Source organism: Candoia aspera, chromosome 2 (assembly GCF_035149785.1).
Source record: "Candoia aspera isolate rCanAsp1 chromosome 2, rCanAsp1.hap2, whole genome shotgun sequence".
Lineage (NCBI taxonomy): Eukaryota > Metazoa > Chordata > Lepidosauria > Squamata > Boidae > Candoia > Candoia aspera.
In genome coordinates this window covers 17,341,240-17,362,661 of record NC_086154.1, presented here as the reverse complement: position 1 = coordinate 17,362,661, position 21,422 = coordinate 17,341,240, and the positions used below count along the sequence as shown (strand labels likewise).

Sequence of the window (21,422 nt, the reverse complement as noted above, 5' to 3'; positions counted from 1 at the left end):
GGCTGATAGAATTTTGCCAAGACAACTCACTCTGCATAACAAACACTCTCTTCCAACAACCTAAGAGATGGCTTTATACATGGACTTCACCAGATGGACAACACCGAAATCAGATTGACTACATCCTTTGCAGCCAAAGGTGGCGGACATCTATACAGTGGGTAAAAACAAGACCTGGAGCTGACTGTAGTTCCGATCACGAACTTCTTCTTGCACAATTTAGGATCAGACTAAAGAGATTAGGGAAGACCCACAGATCAGCTAGATATGAGCTCACTAATATCCCTAAGGAATATGCAGTGGAGGTGAAGAATCGATTTAAGGGACTGGACTTAGTAGATAGGGTCCCGGAAGAACTCTGGATAGAAGTTGGCAGCATTGTTCAGGAGGCGGCAACAAAATACATCCCAAAGAAAGAGAAAACCAAGAAGGCAAAATGGCTGTCTGCTGAGACACTAGAAGTAGCCCAAGAAAGAAGGAAAGCAAAAGGCAACAGTGATAGGGGGAGATATGCCCAATTAAATGCAAAATTCCAGAGGTTAGCCAGAAGAGGTAAGGAATTATTTTTAAACAAGCAATGCGCGGAAGTGGAAGAAGACAATAGAATAGGAAGGATGAGAGACCTCTTCCAGAAAATTAGAAACATTGGAGGTAAATTCCAGACCAAAATGGGTATGATCAAAAACAAAGATGGCAAGGACCTAACAGAAGAAGAAGAGATCAAGAAAAGGTGGCAAGAATATACAGAAGACCTGTATAGGAAGGATAACAATATCGGGGATAGCTTTGACGGTGTGGTCAGTGAGCTAGAGCCAGACATCCTGAAGAGTGAGGTTGAGTGGGCCTTAAGAACCATTGCTAATAACAAGGCAGCAGGAGACGACGGCATCCCAGCTGAACTGTTCAAAATCTTGCAAGATGATGCTGTCAGGGTAATGCACGCTATATGCCAGCAAATTTGGAAAACACAAGAATGGCCATCCGATTGGAAAAAATCAACTTATATCCCCATACCAAAAAAGGGAAAAACTGAAGAATGTTCAAACTATTGAACAGTGGCACTCATTTCACATGCCAGTAAGGTAATGCTCAAGATCCTGCAAGGTAGACTTCAGCAATTCATGGAGCGAGAATTGCCAGATGTACAAGCTGGGTTTAGAAAAGGCAGAGGAACTAGGGACCAAATTGCCAATATCCGCTGGATAATGGAAAAAGCCAGGGAGTTTCAGAAAAACATCTATTTCTGTTCTATTGACTATTCTAAAGCCTTTGATATTCTAGAGGTGACGGACTCATCCCTGGGGGAGCTGGGGGTGTTGACGACCGACAGGAAGCTCTGGCGTGGGCTGGTCCATGAAGTCACGAAGAGTCGGAAGCGACTAAATGAATAAACAACAACAAAGCCTTTGACTGTGTGGACCATAACAAATTGTGGCAAGTTCTTAGTGGTATGGGGATACCAAGTCATCTTGTCTGCCTCCTGAAGAATCTGTATAACGACCAAGTAGCAACAGTAAGAACAGACCATGGAACAACAGACTGGTTTAAGATTGGGAAAGGAGTACGGCAGGGCTGTATACTCTCACCCTACCTATTCAACTTGTACGCAGAACACATCATGCGACATGCTGGGCTTGAGGAATCCAAGGCTGGAGTTAAAATCACTGGAAGAAACATTAACAATCTCAGATATGCAGATGATACCACTTTGATGGCTGAAAGCGAAGAGGAACTGAGGGGCCTTATGATGAAGGTGAAAGAAGAAAGTGCAAAAGCTGGCTTGCAGCTAAACCTCAAAAAAACCAAGATTATGGCAACCAGCTTGATTGATAACTGGAAAATAGAGGGAGAAAAAGTAGACGCAGTGAAAGACTTTTTATTTCTAGGTGCGAAGATTACTGCAGATGCTGACTGCAGTCAGGAAATCAGAAGACGCTTAATCCTTGGGAGAAGAGCAATGACCAATCTCAATAAAATAATCAAGAGCAGAGACATCACACTGACAACAAAGGTCTACATGGTTAAAGCAATGGTGTTCCCCGTAGTAACATATGGCTGCGAGAGCTGGACCATAAGGAAGGCCGAGAGAAGGAAGATCGATGCTTTTGAACTGTGGTGTTGGAGGAAAATCCTGAGAGTGCCTTGGACTGCAAGAAGATCAAACCAGTCCATCCTCCAGGAAATAAAGCCAGACTGCTCACTTGAGGGAACGATATTAAAGGCAAAACTGAAATACTTTGGCCACATAATGAGAAGACGGGACACCCTGGAGAAGATGCTGATGCTAGGGAGAATGGAAGGCAAAAGGAAGAGTGGCTGACCAAGGGCAAAGTGGATGGATGATATTCTAGAGGTGACGGACTCGTCCCTGGGGGAGCTGGGGGTGTTGACGACCGACAGGAAGCTCTAGCGTGGGCTGGCCCATGAAGTCACGAAGAGTCGGAAGCGACTGAATGAATAAACAACCATTAGATAAAATCTAATCGGTCACTAGGAGTCAAAAACAATTTGATGGCACATAATTAATCGATCAAGAAAATTCTTTGTGGGAATGAGAAATTGAGCAATGTTTCTATGATAGTAATAACTGATTAGATTTTTACGGCCACAAATTCAAAAAGATTCACTAATGGTTCCTCTAACCTCATAAACACTCAGAATGTTTTCATGACCCTCAGCATGGATGGACTGATGTTGGTTTACTGTGGTGGGGTTAGCCTTTTTGATTCCCACTAATGAAACGTGTTGAGACTATTGATGATAGCTATGGTTAAACTGGCAATGTCTCTATCACAATCCCGCCAGGAATCCATTGCTAATAGTTGGCTGTTGCCATCAGGAAGGACGTTGGTGTACAGACAAAATGGATTTAGGGGAACAGGACTATGTTTTTAACTTAGCTACAATATTAGATCTGACCGCCATATTCAGCTTTTTTAAAAGTGGGGGGGGGAGTCCTCTTTGCAAGCATTGTCCGACATTACGGTATTTCGGCGTATTTTGTTGAACAAATAAAAAATGTACACGGTTACATTGCAAAACACTCAACAGGTGTGTCTGGGGATGTTCTGTGCGACCTAATGAAATCCTGAAAAAGGCAATGGCACATCTTGTGTTGGGGGCCTTGCTGATACGTTTTTATTCTGCAGATTCAGGGAGACCCTTGGCATTCATGAAATCCAGGTTCACATTCAATCTCTCTTTCAGAATCTCCACCCCAACCCAGCGGATGGATGAAAAGAATTGACTGCGGCCCCTGTAACAGGCCTGGAGGAGGCGCCATGAGAGTTGGGCACCTGTCAGGTGACCCACAAATGTTTGCAAAAGCTCAATATGAGGATTTAAACAAGTTACATGTGGCTGTTCTCCAGGATCCACTTGTTTCAGCAGAAGTGTTCAATGTTCACATTTCGAGGTTCCTCGTCAGCCCTGCTTTTTGGTGGAAGGTTTCTGTTGATGTTGGTTCTCCCGAAAAATAACAAACGCACACTGTGGCCTTCTTTGCTCTTGATATTGAGGCAGGGGTATCTGCAGGGAGTCAAAAAAGTCAAGATGGCCACAGTACCATAGTTAAACTTCAGCCTTTTACCTGCGCCAAGACCCATGCAAAAAGGGGGTGTGTTTTGATCACATGGTTTACGGCTACCATCTTGACCTTTTGGACCCCCGTGGACACACCTGTACTGACAGGCCAGGCTGTCTGAGGAAGATCTTGAGAATGACTGAAGTAAAGCGGTCTTTGACAGCTTGCGTTTTCATTTCATTTGCAGGTCAAGAAAAGCTTATGCTATGCTGTCTGCCTTCAGCAAAGGATCGTTACCTTGTTGTGGTGCTGGAGCTTGAGCACCTCAATGATGCCATGAGCTAAACCGTGAAGGGCCACCCAAGACGGGAAGGTCATGACAGAGAGGTCAGACTAAATGCGATCCCTGGGGAAGGTAATGGCAACCCACCCCAGTATTCTTGCCGTGAAAACTAAATGGATCAGTACAACCAGAGATATGTCGGTATACCATCGGAAGATGAGACTGACAGGTCGGAAGATGGTCAAAATACTACTGGGGAGGAACAGAGGATGAGCTCAACTAGCCCCAGACGTGATGACGCAGCTAGCTCAAAGCCAAAAGGACGGCTAGCAGCCGACGGTGCTGGTGGTGAACGGCGAATCCGATGTTCTAAGGATCAACACACCATTGGAACCTGGAATGTAAGATCTATGAGCCAGGGCAAATTGGATGTGGTTATTGGTGAGATGTCAAGATTAAAGATAGACATTCTGGGCGTCAGTGAACTGAAATGGACTGGAATGGGCCACTTCACATCAAATGACCACCAGATCTATTACTGTGGACAAGAGGACCACAGAAGAAATGGAGTAGCCTTCATAATTAATAGTAAAGTGGCTAAAGCAGTGCTTGGATACAACCCAAAAAACGACAGAATGATCTCAATTCGAATTCAGGGCAAGCCATCTAACATCACAGTGATCCAAATATACGCCCCAACCACAAATGCTGAAGAAGCTGAAGTAGAGCAGTTCTATGAGGATCTGCAGCACCTACTGGACAACACGCCTAAAAGAGACGTTATTTTCATCACAGGAGACTGGAATGCTAAGGTGGGCAGTCAAATGACACCTGGAATTACAGGTAAGTATGGCCTGGGAGAACAAAACGAAGTAGGACACAGGCTGATAGAATTTTGCCAAGACAATTCACTCTGCATAACAAACACTCTCTTCCAACAACCTAAGAGACGGCTTTATACATGGACTTCACCAGATGGACACCGAAATCAGATTGATTACATCCTTTGCAGCCAAAGGTGGCGGACATCTGTACAGTCGGTAAAAACAAGGCCTGGAGCTGACTGTAGTTCCGATCACGAACTTCTTCTTGCACAATTTAGGATCAGACTAAAGAGATTAGAGAAGACCCACAGATCAGCTAGATATGAGCTCACTAATATCCCTAAGGAATATGCAGTGGAGGTGAAGAATAGATTTAAGGGACTGGACTTAGTAGATAGGGTCCCGGAAGAACTCTGGACAGACGTTGGCAGCATTGTTCAGGAGGTGGGAACAAAATACATCCCAAAGAAAGAGAAAACCAAGAAGGCAAAGTGGCTGTCTGCTGAGACACTAGAAGTAGCCCAAGAAAGAAGGAAAGCAAAAGGCAACAGTGATAGGGGGAGATATGCCCAATTAAATGCAAAATTCCAGAGGTTAGCCAGAAGAGATAAGGAATTATTTTTAAACAAGCAATGCGCAGAAGTGGAAGAAGACAATAGAATAGGAAGGACGAGAGACCTCTTCCAGAAAATTAGAAACATTGGAGGTAAATTCCAGACCAAAATGGGTATGATCAAAAACAAAGATGGCAAGGACCTAACAGAAGAAGAAGAGATCAAGAAAAGGTGGCAAGAATATACAGAAGACCTGTATAGGAAGGATAACAATATCGGGGATAGCTTTGACGGTGTGGTCAGTGAGCTAGAGCCAGACATCCTAAAGAGTGAGGTTGAGTGGGCCTTAAGAAGCATTGCTAATAACAAGGCAGCAGGAGACAACGGCATCCCAGCTGAACTGTTCAAAATCTTGCAAGATGATGCTGTCAAGGTAATGCATGCTATATGCCAGCAAATTTGGAAAACACAAGAATGGCCATCAGATTGGAAAAAATCAACTTATATCCCCATACCAAAAAAGGGAAACACTAAAGAATGTTCAAACTATCGAACAGTGGCACTCATTTCGCATGCCAGTAAGGTAATGCTCAAGATCCTGCAAGGTAGACTTCAGCAGTTCATGGAGCGTGAATTGCCAGAGGTACAAGCTGGGTTTAGAAAAGGCAGAGGAACTAGAGACCAAATTGCCAATATCCGCTGGATAATGGAAAAAGCCAGGGAGTTTCAGAAAAACATCTATTTCTGTTTTATTGACTATTCTAAAGCCTTTGACTGTGTGGACCATAACAAATTGTGGCAAGTTCTTAGTGGTATGGGGATACCAAGTCATCTTGTATGCCTCCTGAAGAATCTGTATAACGACCAAGTAGCAACAGTAAGAACAGACCACGGAACAACGGACTGGTTTAAGATTGGGAAAGGAGTACGGCAGGGCTGTATACTCTCACCCTACCTTTTCAACTTGTATGCAGAACACATCATGCGACAAGCTGGCCTTGAGGAATCCAAGGCTGGAGTTAAAATCTCTGGAAGAAACATTAACAATCTCAGATATGCAGATGATACCACTTTGATGGCTGAAAGTGAAGAGGAACTGAGGAGCCTTATGATGAGGGTGAAAGAAGAAAGTTCAAAAGCTGGCTTGCAGCTAAACCTCAAAAAAACCAAGATTATGGCAACCAGCTTGATTGATAACTGGCAAATAGAGGGAGAAAATGTAGACGCAGTGAAAGACTTTGTATTCCTAGGTGCAAAGATTACTGCAGATGCTGACTGCAGTCAGGAAATCAGAAGACGCTTAATCCTTGGGAGAAGAGCAATGACCAATCTCGATAAAATAGTTAAGAGCAGAGACATCACACTGACAACAAAGGTCCGCATAGTTAAAGCAATGGTGTTCCCCATAGTAACATATGGCTGCGAGAGCTGGACCATAAGGAAGGCTGAGCAAAGGAAGATCGATGCTTTTGAACTGTGGTGTTGGAGGAAAATTCTGAGAGTGCCTTGGACTGCCAGAAGATCAAACCAGTCCATCCTCCAGGAAATAAAGCCAGACTGCTCACTTGAGGGAATGATATTAAAGGCAAAACTGAACTACTTTGGCCACATAATGAGAAGACAGGACACCCTGGAGAAGATGCTGATGCTAGGGAGAGTGGAAGGCAAAAGGAAGAGGGGCCGACCAAGGGCAAGGTGGATGGATGATATTCTGGAGGTGACGGACTCGTCCCTGGGGGAGCTGGGGGTGTTGACGACCGACAGGAAGCTCTGGCGTAGGCTGGCCCATGAAGTCACGAGGAGTCGGAAGCGACTAAACGAATAAACAAACATGCTGTCTGCTCTGGAGATGGGACTACTAAGGTTTGACAAAGGACCATATATCTGCAGTTGCTCGCTTTATTTTTCTATAAATATGGAGTCAGCCAATTATCTGGAAGGCAACTGCAACTCAAGGAGTGACAGTTTGTTGGATTACAAGGTGTTATTTTTCTGGTGGGGGAATGACAACTGGGAAATACTGTATAGTGGGAAACTTTGGGCTTGGAATTGAGTATTTGGAATTTGCATTGAACGCATCTTGGAACTGAAACTATGTCACTTTAAATCTGGGTTTCTCCCTCACCAGCCCAAAGTCCTCAAAGAGCCAAGCCACTTCCCCATCCCTCCTGCACCCTGGGCGGTTTCTCTGTATCTTTCTCGCTACAAACCAAATATGGCAAAGCAAGAGTGAGAAGATGACACACAGTCTGGAGCATCGATTTTTGCACTTTTTACGCTGGGCCAGCTGGTGGAAATACAGAGGGGACTGGCCAGACTGAGAAAGCTCAGCAGCCAGAAGGCATGAAATTTCTCTTCCGGTTCCAAGCAAAAACATGGCCCCCGATCCCTCCCATAATTTGTACCTTTGATGGCAACAGAATATTTCAGCTTCATGAATGCATTAGCAAGAAGTAACACAACTTGCGCGCCCTAAGTTAGAAAAGCCAGATCGCATAAATGCCAGCCAAAAGGCCTCCGGCTTAATACTTTTGAATGCTCTTTTCCAACTGTCTTACAGACAACCTGGACTCCAATTCCCATCCTCCTCTACCATGGAAAAATGGAGTCCATCCTAACACATCCAGATGTGCAAGGTCGGGGAAGTCTGCTTCAATTAACAGAGACTGCAGCCAAGTTTCAGTTTGTTCACATCCCTACTTTCTTCACAAGGCTCCCTTGTCTCAAACTCAACTCAGCTTTTTTTCTATGCAACTTCCTTTGCAACCATATGATAGTTTGCCATCGCCCATTTCCATTTTTGCTTCCCAGTTTAGTCAGGGATCTCCTGGTGGTGTTCCATCCAAATAATGCTTGGATTTTTCCAAGATCAACTAGGTCAGCTGGGAGTTGAAATCCTCTCTCCAAGTGCGGAAATATGATCAATAGACACTAAGGTATTTTGAACCTTTTAATTTTTCTTTCCAAAAAGTTCCCTATTACTGAAGCAGAAGCCATTGCAGTCGACCAAAATCACCAGATAATACTTGTTGCCTGGGGTGCTGTTCAGTGTAGGAGCAGCTAGGCTAAGCGTATGATTAAACGTTATTAAAACTGGGCCTTTATTTTCTCAAAATTATGAATAACTCCCCCCCCTCCACTTTGAGTATTTGCTCCTTCTTACAGAAACATGTTGTGCTTAACGAGCAGCCATGGCATAATTATACAAAAAAAAAGCATACAGCAAAGAGACACTACAAAAACAGAATATGAAATATACCAAAGAACATACTAACAGTCTTTATTATGATTCTTATATTCCTTAGGCATCAACCATAACCCCAGGGTTCCTTTTACATGTTTTAGACATTGTGTATATTTCATCTTCAAAATCAGAGCAACCAGCTTATTATTACGGCAGAAACACCTCTCCATTTTATTTCCAGGATGGGACTGAAGACATAGAAGAGTGAAATTAAGTTTCAGACTATGGCAGCAAAAGAGAAGAAGCTATCCTATAGTGTAGAGGAAGGACTGTCCAGTCAAAACTGCCATAGATGCAAGACCTGGTGCTTCTGTTTAGGACCTCTGGGCCAGGGACAGCCAGATTCACCTATGGTATTCAAAACACTTTTCACCACAAAGGATTGAGTTAAAGCCTTTCCTTTCAAAGGAAAACATGCTGCTAGTATTGCAGCTGAAACACATGCAGTCATTTTTAAAATAAAAATCATTAAAATGCAAAATGTGAACTGATTGAAGAGGAGCTAAAAATGCAAAATTTAATAGCTAATTTTTTTTTTTTTTTTCCAAACTGAAAAAGTTTGAGCCTACTGCTAGAAAAGGGTCACAATGACCCCTTGGCAAAAGATTATGTCCTAAAAGGGATACTACATCAAGACCAGGATAGCCTACTCCTCCCCAGTTCTTTTTACTATTCCCGAGGGCAACATTCTTAAGGCCTTGGTGTGCAAGGAGAGCCGCACTGCTTCTGCATCACATTCTGCAGTAGACAAGGCAGAATTAAAACCCATATTTCCAATTTCTTTAATTCAAAGTGGCTCCGCACCCTGCTCTGATCTGGCAGGTTAGAGATCTATACATTTTCTCTGGGGTACATGGATACTTAAAATCATGGACTCATTATATCCATTTCATGCACCCCAACTGGATATTTGACACCCATACGCCTCAGAAACACGGTCTGGGCTGGGAAGCCTACCACCCACAGCAAAGGATGGGTACGTGTCCCGTTAAAAGAAGCTGGTGGGAAGGTGAAGATGGGGTCCTCTGTGTCTGCATCAGTAAAAGTCACACACTCCCCCACGTAGTCCAAGGACACTCGGATTCTTTTGGGGTGTTTGCTCAGGGACAAGGCTGTAACGGGGGAAGTAAGGGCCCAGTGCTGGCCATTCCACAGCCCCACAGCCCAGATTCCCTCCTCTGGGCTGAAGTCCATCATCCCCTTCTTCTTGGAAGGATCTCGGGTGACCCCCACTGCCCAGAATTCCCCATCACCCACTTCCAACTCCCAAAAGTATCTCCCAGAGGTGAACCCATCACAGCCCAGAACCAAAGCCTGGGAATCCAATCTTTGGGGAGTGTCAGGGACATAATGTAAGGCAGGCAGCCTGTGCCGAGATTCTCCATCTCCTCCATGTCTTTGGTCCAGGGGCAGAAGGGCACACGATAAATCCAGATCAAGAGCTGAATTTTCTGTGAGTACAAAGAAGCAAAATGTGTCAGCACCTTTATTTCCCCACTGCTGATGCTCACTTCTTGCCCTGTTTACTCAGCCCAGTATCACGACATCTCTGCTGCATATCATTAGCTATTCCTGGTAACTTCCCCAAAATTCAGGTACACTGCACCTCTGTCTCTGGCTGGGACTCCTGGAACTCTCAACCACGGGGAATCAGCAGGCCACCTGCATAATTATCTGCTGAGCCACAGAATCCTTGCACCTCCAGTTAAGACGGTTCCAGGACTGGGAAACAACTCTCAAGATCTTAAGAGAGCCACTAGAGATACCAACAGATTAAAGCAAGGGACAAAGGTCTTAAGTCCAACTCAGAGGATTTGTTACACCCAAGAGCCATGCAATCTAGACTCTGAGTATTACAAGTAAAGAACGGCTGCGTCACAGATTATGGAAATAAAGTCTCACGCTCCAAAGAGCATCCTACTTTTCATTCACGTACCTGCCGGTATGTCCCAGATCTGCAATCTTGCAGAGTGTTTTTTATTGTCTCATTCACACAGTTAAGAGAGAAAGAGAAAAAAATCAAAGTGCCAATCTGCTAATGGCTAAAAAATAAAAGGGAGTTCCACACAATGCTTTTAGTAATTCAAAGATTTACAATCTCCAGCCTCTGGCTATTTCTAATCCTTGAATTTACAGTTTTGATTTTCTTTCCTTAATAACCTTGCAATCATTAGCCCTTTGGCAAAATACTCTACAAAACTATTATGAATGTGAGATGAATAACCCTTGCTAAAAAACTGCATTGGTTTATACACAGTACTGGAATAAAGGCAAGCCATGTTTATGATTTTCTCACTCTGCATTAGCAACATATCCTCAGTAGCTGAAGCAGCTTTCATTGGAAACAAAATAAAAACACAAAGACACTTACAAATTCAACAGATGTATCCCAAAAACTCACCTTTATCATTCAGTGATTTCACAGTGTGTGTTCTCTCCATGGCAGATGTCACATTATCTAGAGAAAGCAGGTGTTTGTCAAAATTAGCTCCCCAAATGTAGAGAATACTGAATTTACTGGTTAACCACATCAATGTATAGTCAATCTGTTAGTAAAACATTATTTTAAGGTATGCTTGATGCAACTTGCTTTTAGCAGAGTAGATCTGAGTGATAACTTGATTCCCCCATTGCAGCTGTCCATTGAGTGGCTTCTAACAGCTGCACTTCATGTTCCCTCCATATTTACTTTCCCAGCACATTCAACCTGCAGAACCTTGTTTTTCTTCATCCCTTTCCTGCAGCTCCTTCTACCCCAGATCACATCTGACTTAACCCTGTAACAAGAACTCAGTGCTTCCATTTGCCATGTCATTGTATTGTAGTGTGTGTGTGTGTCTGTGTGTGTACTCCCTGCAAATCAGCCTTTTCAGCCACAGTACCATTCAATTCTGTCACAGGTGTTCAGAATTCTTCAGGACAAGTAGTCCTCACTTAACAACCCACAACTGTGACCAGCAACTCCATCGCTGTGACGTGGTCATTAAGTGAGACATCACATGACTGCAACCTGTGATTTTACTAACTGCTTCTCCATCGACTCTGCTTGTTGGAAGCTGGCTGTGAAGCTCACAAATGGCGGTGACCATGGGATGCTGTGAGAGTCATAAATGCCCACCAGTTGTTTAGCGCCCAAATCTCAATCATGTGACCGCGGGGATGCTGCGACAGTTGTAAGTGCAAGGACAGGTCATAAAGTTACTGTTACTTTTTCAGCGCTGTTGTAACTTCAATGGTTGCTAAACAAGGCAGTCATTAAGTGAGGACTGCCTGTATAATCCTGGCAACATTTCACTGAAAGTTGTGCAGCAGAATCTCAGTTAACCAGAACTCAGGCAACTGACACAAAAATGAAGAAGTATTACATTAAATAAAAATTTAAATAAAATCAATTTTTAGTGGAAAGATAAGTTTAAACTTGCTGCGCCACACTGCTCTGATCCCACCCCCCCAGAAGAAAGAGACTGGACCGGCGTGGCACACCAAGCCCAAACCCACCCCTCTGCCAGAAAGGGATTGGCCGATCCCTCTCTAGCAGAAAGGCAAGTCCAAACTTGGCACGTCTATTTTTAACAGTAGCCCTCAAGCAACTGGAAACTACATTTATCCGGCATCTACCAATCGCCATGGGTGCCAGTTAACCGAGATTCTACTGTAGTATTCGACTACCCTTTTATAAATAAATAGCACACAAAATGTCTTAGGATGAGTATAATTTTTAAAAATTAACCGGGCCAGCAGTACCCTGGGTTAGCAGTCAGAGTTCACTGATAATTTAATCCCTTTTGTGTACCTTGAAATCTATTCACAGTCTCCTTCAGAGCCACCCCTTTCCGTGACAACAACTCCAATCGCTCTTCCAGCTTCAACGTTGCTTCCTCAGACGGCTGAAACTGTCCTGCGGCGCATCTGCATTTTTAAAGAGCAAATTTGTGCCACTTATGAAAGAAGTCCAGTTTGTTGTGTTCTGCATTTTCCTTGTGTATTTCTTATGGACTAGACCAAGAACATACTGGCCTAGAATCCTAACCCAAGGAATGAAGCAAAATGCATACTAGATTCTAGCACCCAATTTTTTATGTGTTTGCCTTTCTCACTCCAGAAATGCTAACTCCTATTTCAAGCACACAAGATGTAATTGCTTCAGATGGCAGATTTCTGCATGCTGGTAAATGACATCAGTAATAGAAAGAAGCTACTGGACTTTTCTTGCAAAGCTCCAACATCTATTTCGGCAATATGTGCCGTGGAGAATTCATGGTACATTATGCTCTGTGTTAATTAGCATTACCAGTGCAGAGCGGCAGCTCCACCATCCTTAAAAAAAAAATCTTCCTGCTTTGTCACATTTGCCATTTATCTCTCTTTATGGCAACTGAGCATCTGTATCCACTTTCCCTGGGGGACTAGAGTTGGTCCCACTGATGTGAGCTGCAACTGTTTCCCTGAAAGCACCTCTATTGCCCTGATTTTAGCAGAGAGGAAGAGTAACAAGTGGGACCATTCCTTTGCCTACAACAGGGTTCTTCAACCTTAGCAACTTTAAGATGTGTGGACTTCAACTCCCAGAATTCCCCAGCCAGCAATTCTGGGAGTTGAAGTCCACACATCTTAAAGTTGCTAAGGTGGAGGAACTCTGGTCTACAAAACCCAAGGACGGTGTTTTAGAATGGAAGACCCTGCTGAACACTCTGGCCCAGGGGAAAGGAGGGGGGGGGGGGAGGAGGAGGAGGATCATCACACATACCTGGTCATGTTTTTTTTAATGTCCTGGAAGAGAAAAAGAGAAAAGAGAAAAAAGGCACTGAGTCTCACAGTGCTCTACACCCGCAGGGCATCACTGGCTAATGGGGAGCATGCCTCAGCACCCTTGTCTCGGGCTGCGGAGGACTCCGTGAGCACTGTCCAAGGCATGACAGGTGGAAGCTTTGTTCTAGCCTCTGGGGCTTACAAGGCAGGGGGAAGTAGCCTGCCCCCCCAGTCACCCTCAGGCTCTTACCTGCGATCCCCGAGGTGGAACATCTGATGTTTGCTTCAAGACAAGAGGTGGGGGATGCTCCGGTTACACACGGGAGCCTTCGTGCCACGTTGGTCTCCCTGGTGCTGCAACTGTTTCTCTGAGGAGAAGGGCTGCCCTAATTCTTTCAGCAGCCTTCTCCTCCCCGAACTGTCCGCCCACCCTTTCTGCCAGTGAGCAGGCTGGCTTTGAGCCCCCTCCAGGGCCTGCCCACCAGCTAGACCTCGCTTTACCACCCGCATGACCTCTGAGTGTGCTCTCTGGTAGGCACACCTAATGGAGAGGAGGGCACATCTCACTTCAGCCCAACCGAGGCAACTGCGCCTTGCTTCCACGAGCCCAGGCCCAGAAGGAAGGACCCCAAAGGGCCCCCCCGCAATGCCCCATCCCAGGATCACGGTGCCTCTTCACCATCACCCGTAGTGCCTCAGAGAGATTCTCTGCACGTCACAGGTTACCTAAAAATCTTGTCCTTGTTGCTTGTGATCAGAAAGCTGGTTGCAAAATAATTAAAAAAAAAGATTCTGTGCCAAGAGATCAAGTGCGCAGGAGGTGCTGCTCGATTTTTAAAATAAACCAGCCTCACATCCTTGGAATAGCTACATATGATGTTCGCCACGGAGTGGACCACAGGAAGACCCTAAGGAGATCCCAGAAAATGCAGGCTTTTTTGCAGGCACACATACTCCACAACACCCTCTTGTTCTTCTCCACAAGAGACACCCCACTTGTTTACTATATGCACAAGCTAATTCCCCCCACCCACGTCTCTTTGACGGCATGCACTCATCCGCTTTATTCCACAGAACGAACGTCAGGAGCAACATCTAACCCCGTCCCGTAACTGCAGTGGCTGCAGCCCAAGAACCCAAGCACCCTTGAGAGAACCCATATGAACAGGACAGTACGTACTAGAGGTCTGCATGGCAGCCATACCCGATGGGTCCCGACATGAACCTGAAGGAATGGGGTCATCCAGGCCAGCTTCTCAACAGCCTTCAGGTCAGGCTGTGGGACCTGGAAGTACATCTGCCAACAGCAGAATGCTATGATGTCATAGCATCCCGCAATGGGAGGAGCTACAGGGCTCCAATTCTCCCTTGCAGAAGTCCAAGGGCACTCCGCAAGAGCACAGACCGAGCTAGTGAGGCCCCCTTCATCTTCCCATGGAAGGCCAGTTTCACAACGCTCCACGAGGGTGGGAAATACTCCCGCCCACAGCACTGAATTAATCTGGGTTCATCATGAACAGCCACACCAACCAGAAGGGCCAATGCCAGCACCTGTGCAGAGTGGAAAGGGACGGGGGAACACTCTTCAGAAACGCCCCCGTTACCTGTCTACGGCCTGTACCCCACTATGTAGATTTTTCCTAAGGAATAAATACATGAATCCTTGTGCTGGTTCCAGTAGGGATCACATCCAAGCTCACGGTTGACCAACTGTGTCTGAGGGCCAGGCATTCACAAACCTCACATCCAATGACTTGGGAGCACAGTGCCAGGGCCTCTGACCCACTGCTTAGCTCACCTCCAAGCCAGAAAGACAGATCTTTGTGATCGCAAAGTCTCACCTGCAAAAATTCACTCGCCGGCTGCTTGCACTTCGTCTCCATCTCGGTGATGACGTCACCAAGACGGGAAAGTTCTTCCGAGAGTTTAGTCATCATGTCATCTTTCTGCTTCTCTATGTCTTTATCTAGCTCTTCCAGCTGGGTCAGCAGGCGTTCCTCCTGATCTTTCAGAAACTGATGCAGGTGTTCAAATTCAGTGATGAGGTCCTTTTTTTCAGCTTGAACCTTTTCCTGTAAGGAGCAGAAGCAGGATGAGAACGGAGCGGAGGGAACCTTCCCAGTGAGGCATATGGCCAGGATGTGGTTGCAGGCTGAAGGACACAGAACGCAAAACTGGCTGAGTTACAGATGCTGCACAAGGGGCAGTGCAGACACATAGGAAACGGCCTGAGGAATCTCTGAAAGACGAGGGAGAATCAACGCACCCAAAGAGGACTTTTGTGGGGATGTCTTTGGGGTGGGGGAGAACACGTGGGCATTTTCTAAACTTGGACCTTTCCCTTTCATATGAGCATCACCCTTCTCCCTACCACTACCCACCATCCCCAATATGTCTTCCTCCCCTGCCAGGTGAGCCTGGAGCTACTAAAAATCACATTTGGCTACTATTTAGCACCTACAAACCTGCTTCTTCAGCCCCTGAAAGGCTACTATCTGAGGCAAATGGCCTCTTCGTCCAATAAATAGGGCCCAACTATAGAGGGCAACCAGTGTGATAAAATATTGTTCAGACTGTCAACTACTTGCCACACAATCTGCCATTAGAAGGCAGAAAATACGCCACTCCTCTACAGCTAAATAATCTTGTTTAACAAGAAGACTGCCAGTCCCCAAAAGTATAAAAACAACTGCCTCCCCTCCCCACAACCTTTTCCCTGCGTGTGCGTGTGCGCGCATGTGACTCCCCCTAACCTTGTCTAAATTTAAAGATGCTGTCATCAAGTAACTGCACATCCTTATAGCTAAATACAGATCTGTGCTGTCAAGGTTTATAGAACTCAGTAGTCGGATGTGGGCATCATGTTAAGCCAAACCAAAGCAAATCCTTAGCACTGTCACGTTCATCGTTCCACATGTCTGAACTCAATTACTGCATTTCTTGCATTATAAGATAGGAGTTATAACACTTCCCTCCTTCCAGGGCCACAACTAGGGGGGAATAACCGGGGCACGTGCCCCGGGCGCCGTGCTGGTGGGGTGCCAAAATGAGCACGGGGGGGGGGGGGTGCCAAAATGGGCACGGAATCCATGTTTGCCCCAGGTGACACAGACCCTAGTTGCAGCCCTGCCTCCTTCACTTAAAAGGAATAGGAACCCTGGAGGAGCGAATTCATTCTGACCTGTAAATCCAAGCCCTACATCTCTGCTCACGATAGCTAATGGCACCTACCATGTATTCTTGGATTTTCTTCTCCCCTGTCAGCTTCTGACTCCACAGATTGTTCTTTTCCTGCTTCAGAACTTCTAACTGTGCCTGAACCCGCTCCTGAATAAATAAAAACGGCTTGAGATAGGAGGAAGAAGATTAGAGGCAGTAAGACCTTGGAAATTATAGCACAGGCAGGCTGCGTTCACATAATAGGCTAATCTTGGGTTGACTGAGTTACTAAAGTTCACACAACATATTAACCCATAAACGATCCAAGCTGGATTGGTCTGCATGCAAACTAGATTAGCCTTTCTCAACTGGAGTTCCCCGAGAAGTCGCTAGGGGTTCAGTAAGAGATCGTGACCCACACAACGCTAGCTATAGATACAATAATCTGTATGCCTGAGACCTGAAAATTATTTTGAGGGTCCTCCAGGTTAAAAAGGTTGGGAAAGGCTGAGCTAGATAACTGCATTACAGATCAGAATGCTGTTGGGCCAGTATTTCTGATCCATTACAAAGAGTGTCCTAAGGGCTGTCCAAAAGGGATACATATTCAGTGCAGAACACCGAAGTCTTCCCATCCCCATTAGTAACCCAGCTTCAGTGCTGTTGGGGTTTTTAGGCTTCATAATTGGTGACGGCCATAAAACTAACTCCTGCTTCTTAAGCACAACTCAAGAGCCTTAGACCACTGATTCTACCTGTATCCAACCCCGCATTTACACACTGAGATTACACAATCTTGAATTTACACACTGAGATTACACAGTCTTGAATTTACACACTGAGATTACACTGAGAATGCACAAAACCTTGATGTCAGATACCAGAGCTCACAGTAACCCATTCAGCTGCAGCTTTTACTTCATTACAGCAGGAAAAGCAGAAAAGGAGGCCCTGACCCAAAATAGAAAGGTTGACCTGTGTGAAAGAGAGGTTATCAGCTCCCACCCCCCCCCCCAGTTAATGGGATTCTACTTTTCTTGAACAGCAGGGTGTGGTGAAAGCATGGGGCTAGGTTTTAGGAGACCCAGATTCAAAACTTCAGTAAGTAAACTTTCAGCAGGGAAAGGCCCTAAGTTGTACAGGTAGTCCCCGAGTTACAACAGTAATTGGGACCAGAAACTCCATCACTAAGCAATGCAATCATTAGGCAAAACACCACGTGACCACATCACTTAGTGATGGCAATCCCAGCACTCCCTGTTGCCATCGTTAACCAAATCCCACCAGTCATTATACGAGGACCTACCCCAATCAAAGCCATTCCCAGCTTGGTTTCTCCCAGCCCTGAGCCTCAGTAAGGTACGGGACTGCCTCCTCTGCTTCCTCTTGAACCCGCCCACCTATCTCACCACCGTCTCTGCCCTTTTGGCTGCCATGCACAGCAGCACTCCTCAGCGGCGGTAGCAGCACTGGAGCTGTAGTAGAGGCCCAGGACCTTCAGCGGTCTCAGCCAGCTGCCATCGCCCCCAGGCCTCAACTTCAGCCCCAGCGCTGCAGCCGAAGAGTGCCGCCAAGACCTGCACCGCACCCAGCCCCCCAATGCCACAGCACCAAGCCCTCACCACCCCAGTGCTCCGCAGGCCCTGCCGCACCCAGCTGACCTTAGCTGTCTTCCTCCCGCTGCTGATGAGGCGCACCTGGCCTGGCCTTACGAGAGGCAACTGCCGGCCATGTTCGGCCTTCCTCCCGAGGCTGCTTGACCATTCTTCAAATAGTGTGCCCCGTTCTCGTGATGCTTCGGAAAGCTTCTGAGGCCTTCTGAAGCATCATGAGAACAGGGCGTGCTATGTGGAGAATGGTGCAAGTGGTCCCAGGAAGAAGGCCTGGCGTGGCCAGCAGCTGCCTGGCACAGGGCCAGGCTGGGCACACCTCATCAGCAGTGGGAGGACGGCGGCTAAGGCCAGCCAGGCGCAGCAGGGCCTGCGGAGAGCAGGGCAGTGGGGGCCTGGTGCTGTGGCGGCTGGCCATGGCACAGAGCTTGAGGCAGCACTTCTCAGTGGCAGCAGCTCCAGGGCTGAAGTTGAAGCCTGGAGGCAATGGTGGCTGGCTGAGACTGCTGAGGGCCCTGGGCCTTTACTTCACCCCAGCACCACTGAGGAGTGCCACTGTGAAGGGCAGCCAAAAGGGCAGAGGTGGTGGGGAGATAAGTGGGTGAGAGGAGTTGAAGCTTCTCTGCGGTTCTAAGTGAGGGTGGGCTGCCACGTGCCTGAATTTTGGTCATGTGACCATGGGGGTGCTGCAACAGCCATAACTTCAGGGACTGGGCATAAGTATCATTCATTCAGTGCCAGCGTAACTTCAGTCGCTGGACGAATTATTGTAACTCGAGGACCAGCTGTAGTGCAAACGTTCTTCCAGTCTAATGTGGTTGATAGTTGAATTTTCAGATGCTTGCACGAATTTGTGAAACAAAAGTAGTTTAAAAAAAAAAACAACCTTCAGGGCCTAGTGTACAGTTCGGGGATCTCCTGATTGTCTTCCAACCAAGCATTAAGGGCTAATGCTTGAGCCAGTTTGGTCTCGTGGGTAAGGTGCTGGGCTAGAAACCAGGAGGCTGTGAGTTCTAGTTCTGCCTTAGGCATGAAAGCCGGCTGGGTGACCTTAGGCCAGTCACTCTCTCTCAGCCCAGCCCACTTCACAGGGTTCTTGTTGTGGGGAAATAGGAGGAAGGAGTACTAGGTATGTTCGACACCTTGAGTTATTCATAAAAATAATAAAAGTGGGATAAAAATAAAATAAATAATGTTACTTAGTATTTTTAAGATCAGTTAGTCAACCAGGTGCTGCTAACACAGTGGCGCAAGCAAGCATAAATAAAACAAGAATTTCTCTTCTGAACCCAGTCTTGTCAAAGGAACAGAAGAAAATATAGTAAATGTTAAGATCAATCAATAAAGAATGAATGAGATTAAGTTACAAAGGCAAGCATGCTTATTCAAGATGCTGTGTGTTCCATGTAGTATACTAATGTGTATATGAACTGTTTATCTTATTTTTCAACGCTATAAAAAGGGAATACTAAAGAAACATTGGTAGCTTGACAGGCAATTGCTGCTGCTATACTTGGCCCAGAATGCAGAAACTTCAATGAACATAAACAAACAAGTCAAATAAAGATAAATAGCAACAGTCTTTAGACTTCCAGATCGTCACACAAACATGTGTTTAGCACTTCTGAGACTGCCGGGCACCCTTATTTATAACCCCAGTACAGGAGGTAGCCGGGTCAAATTAACACTTAAAGGACCATATTATCAATTTATAATTCACTCATACCCTAGTCACCTCATGATTGGACTACTGCAATGCACTTCACATGGGGCTGCCCTTGAAGACCATCCAGAAGCTACAGCTGGTTCAAAATGCAGTGGCATGAACAGTAATGGTCACCAACTGGCTGCCAACTGGCTTCTGAACACAATTCAAGGTGCTGGCTGTTACCTTTAAAGCCCTTCATGGCATAAGGCCTGGTCCCCTGAGGGACCCCTTTTCTTCCATTGTTTCTGGTCAGCTGGTATCTTTGCATAGAGTGTTACCTGGTACCTTCTATTAAACATTGTCATCTCAGGGTACCTAGGAAGCGTGCCTTCTGTCATGGTCCACATCCTCTGGGACAGCATCCCCCAGAGATACAAATCGCACCCACCTGCCTGGGGTTCTGAAAAGCCTGGGGTTCCTTAAAACTTGGCTTTGGTCCCAGGCCTAAGCTTAATGTATGGGGGGGTGGATGGCTGTGGTGCTTTGTTTTAATGGCTATTTCTAGTCCAAGCTGTCTTGTTTCATTTCATGATTTTAATAGTTTTAATTTAGCATTATATTTTTACAAGCCGCCAAGTCCACTGGAATGGGTGGCTCTCTTAAATCATCATCACATAATTATTTTATAATTTGGGGAAAACACATTCTAAACTGGACATCAGAATTTTAACAAATGCTATTGTTAGGCATTCCTGATACTTAATTTTCCATAGCATCCAGCAAGAATACAAAATGCTTCTTTAAAAACCAGGGGGGGGGGCTAGACGGAGGGCCCCTTGGCCCGCCCTTACCCTGTAATCCCGGGCTGCCCTCTCGACATGGAAGATGGTGTGAGCGCGGTGCTCCTGGGATCGGTCGCAGTGCGCGCAGATCGGCGTTTGGTCCTCCTCGCAGAAGAACTGCAGCACGTCCTGGTGTTTCTCGCACAGCCTCTCTCCGCTCCCATCTCCGGCCCCTCCGACGGCGGGCGCCCTTTTCGCGGTCGGGGAGGCGGCTGGAAGAGGGGCCGGGGGCGGCGTGGCGGGGGCAGCCGGGGACGTCGGGGCCGGCGCGAGAGGGAGCAGCGGTGGGGTCGGGGGCGGCGGCGTTGTAGGGGCCTGCGGTGGCGGGGCCGCGGGCACTGCAGCAGCGGGCGTCGGCGGGACGGCTGTCAGGGCTGCCACCGGCGGCGGCGCTGCTGCTGCTCCGGACGGGGCGACTACTGTGGCTACCGCCACGGCCGCCCCGGGCAAGGAGTCGAGCCTCTGCCTCTTGGGCCTCTCCACCACCAGGTTGGCCAGCAGCGGCGGCGGCTTGATGGGCCGGAGGCTCCTCTTGTGGGCGCTGGCGCCGCATTCCAGGCAGGAGATGTTGATCTTGGGCTCGCCGAGACGCTGCCCGATGCAGGCGGTGCAGAAGTTGTGCCCGCAGGGCAGGCACACTGGATCCGGGCAGTAGACGCGGCACAGGGAGCACCAGGTCTCGCTGGGGTAGCGCGGGCCGGCGGGGATCTCGGCGGGCGTCGTGCCGGGCGGGGGCGAGTCAGGCGGCGAAGGCGGGGAGAGCAGGCACGGCGGGGTGGGCGGCAGCAGCGGCGGCGGGAGGGGGCCTCCGACGGCCAGGCCCGGGTGCTGCGCGCCCCGCAGGCGGCTCCGGAGGAGCCTCTGCTGCAAGAGCTGCTCCGCCGACATCCCGCCGAGGCCTCCGCTCATGGTGCCGGCCGGCCGCGCACGATGCACTCCGCTCGCGAGGACGGCGCGCAGCCCTTCCGGCGAGAACCCCGATTGGC

At 47.1% G+C, this 21,422-nt stretch overlaps 1 protein-coding gene across 2 annotated transcripts; it reads right to left on the bottom strand.

The window, feature by feature from the left end:
- Positions 1 to 8,444: 8,444 nt before the first annotated feature.
- LOC134488984 (zinc finger protein RFP-like) lies at positions 8,445 to 21,422 on the bottom strand. Of its 2 annotated transcripts, none has more exons than XM_063291364.1 (7): positions 20,446 to 21,422; positions 16,409 to 16,522; positions 15,019 to 15,249; positions 13,176 to 13,198; positions 12,222 to 12,337; positions 10,830 to 10,886; positions 8,445 to 9,879 (listed from the first exon to the last, which is right to left on the bottom strand). In XM_063291364.1, the coding sequence occupies exons 1-7, from the start codon at positions 21,343 to 21,345 to the stop codon at positions 9,296 to 9,298; spliced, it is 2,025 nt and encodes a 674-aa protein (XP_063147434.1). In that variant the 5' UTR covers positions 21,346 to 21,422; the 3' UTR covers positions 8,445 to 9,295. The 2 variants fall into 2 exon arrangements, with proteins under 2 accessions (XP_063147434.1, XP_063147435.1); XM_063291365.1 differs by having other exon boundaries at positions 16,409 to 16,504; positions 20,446 to 21,421.

Bases quoted from the DNA above. Each gene is read 5' to 3' on its own strand.
- LOC134488984 (XM_063291364.1), bottom strand. From the start codon at position 21,345: ATGAGCGGAGGCCTCGGCGGGATGTCGGCGGAGCAGCTCTTGCAGCAG. The intron at 16,523-20,445 runs GTAAGGGCGGGC...TCCTATCTCAAG, and splicing joins GGGCAGCCCGGGATTACAGG to CCGTTTTTATTTATTCAGGA. The intron at 12,338-13,175 runs GTATGTGTGATG...TTAAAAATGCAG, and splicing joins ATTAAAAAAAACATGACCAG to ATGCGCCGCAGGACAGTTTC.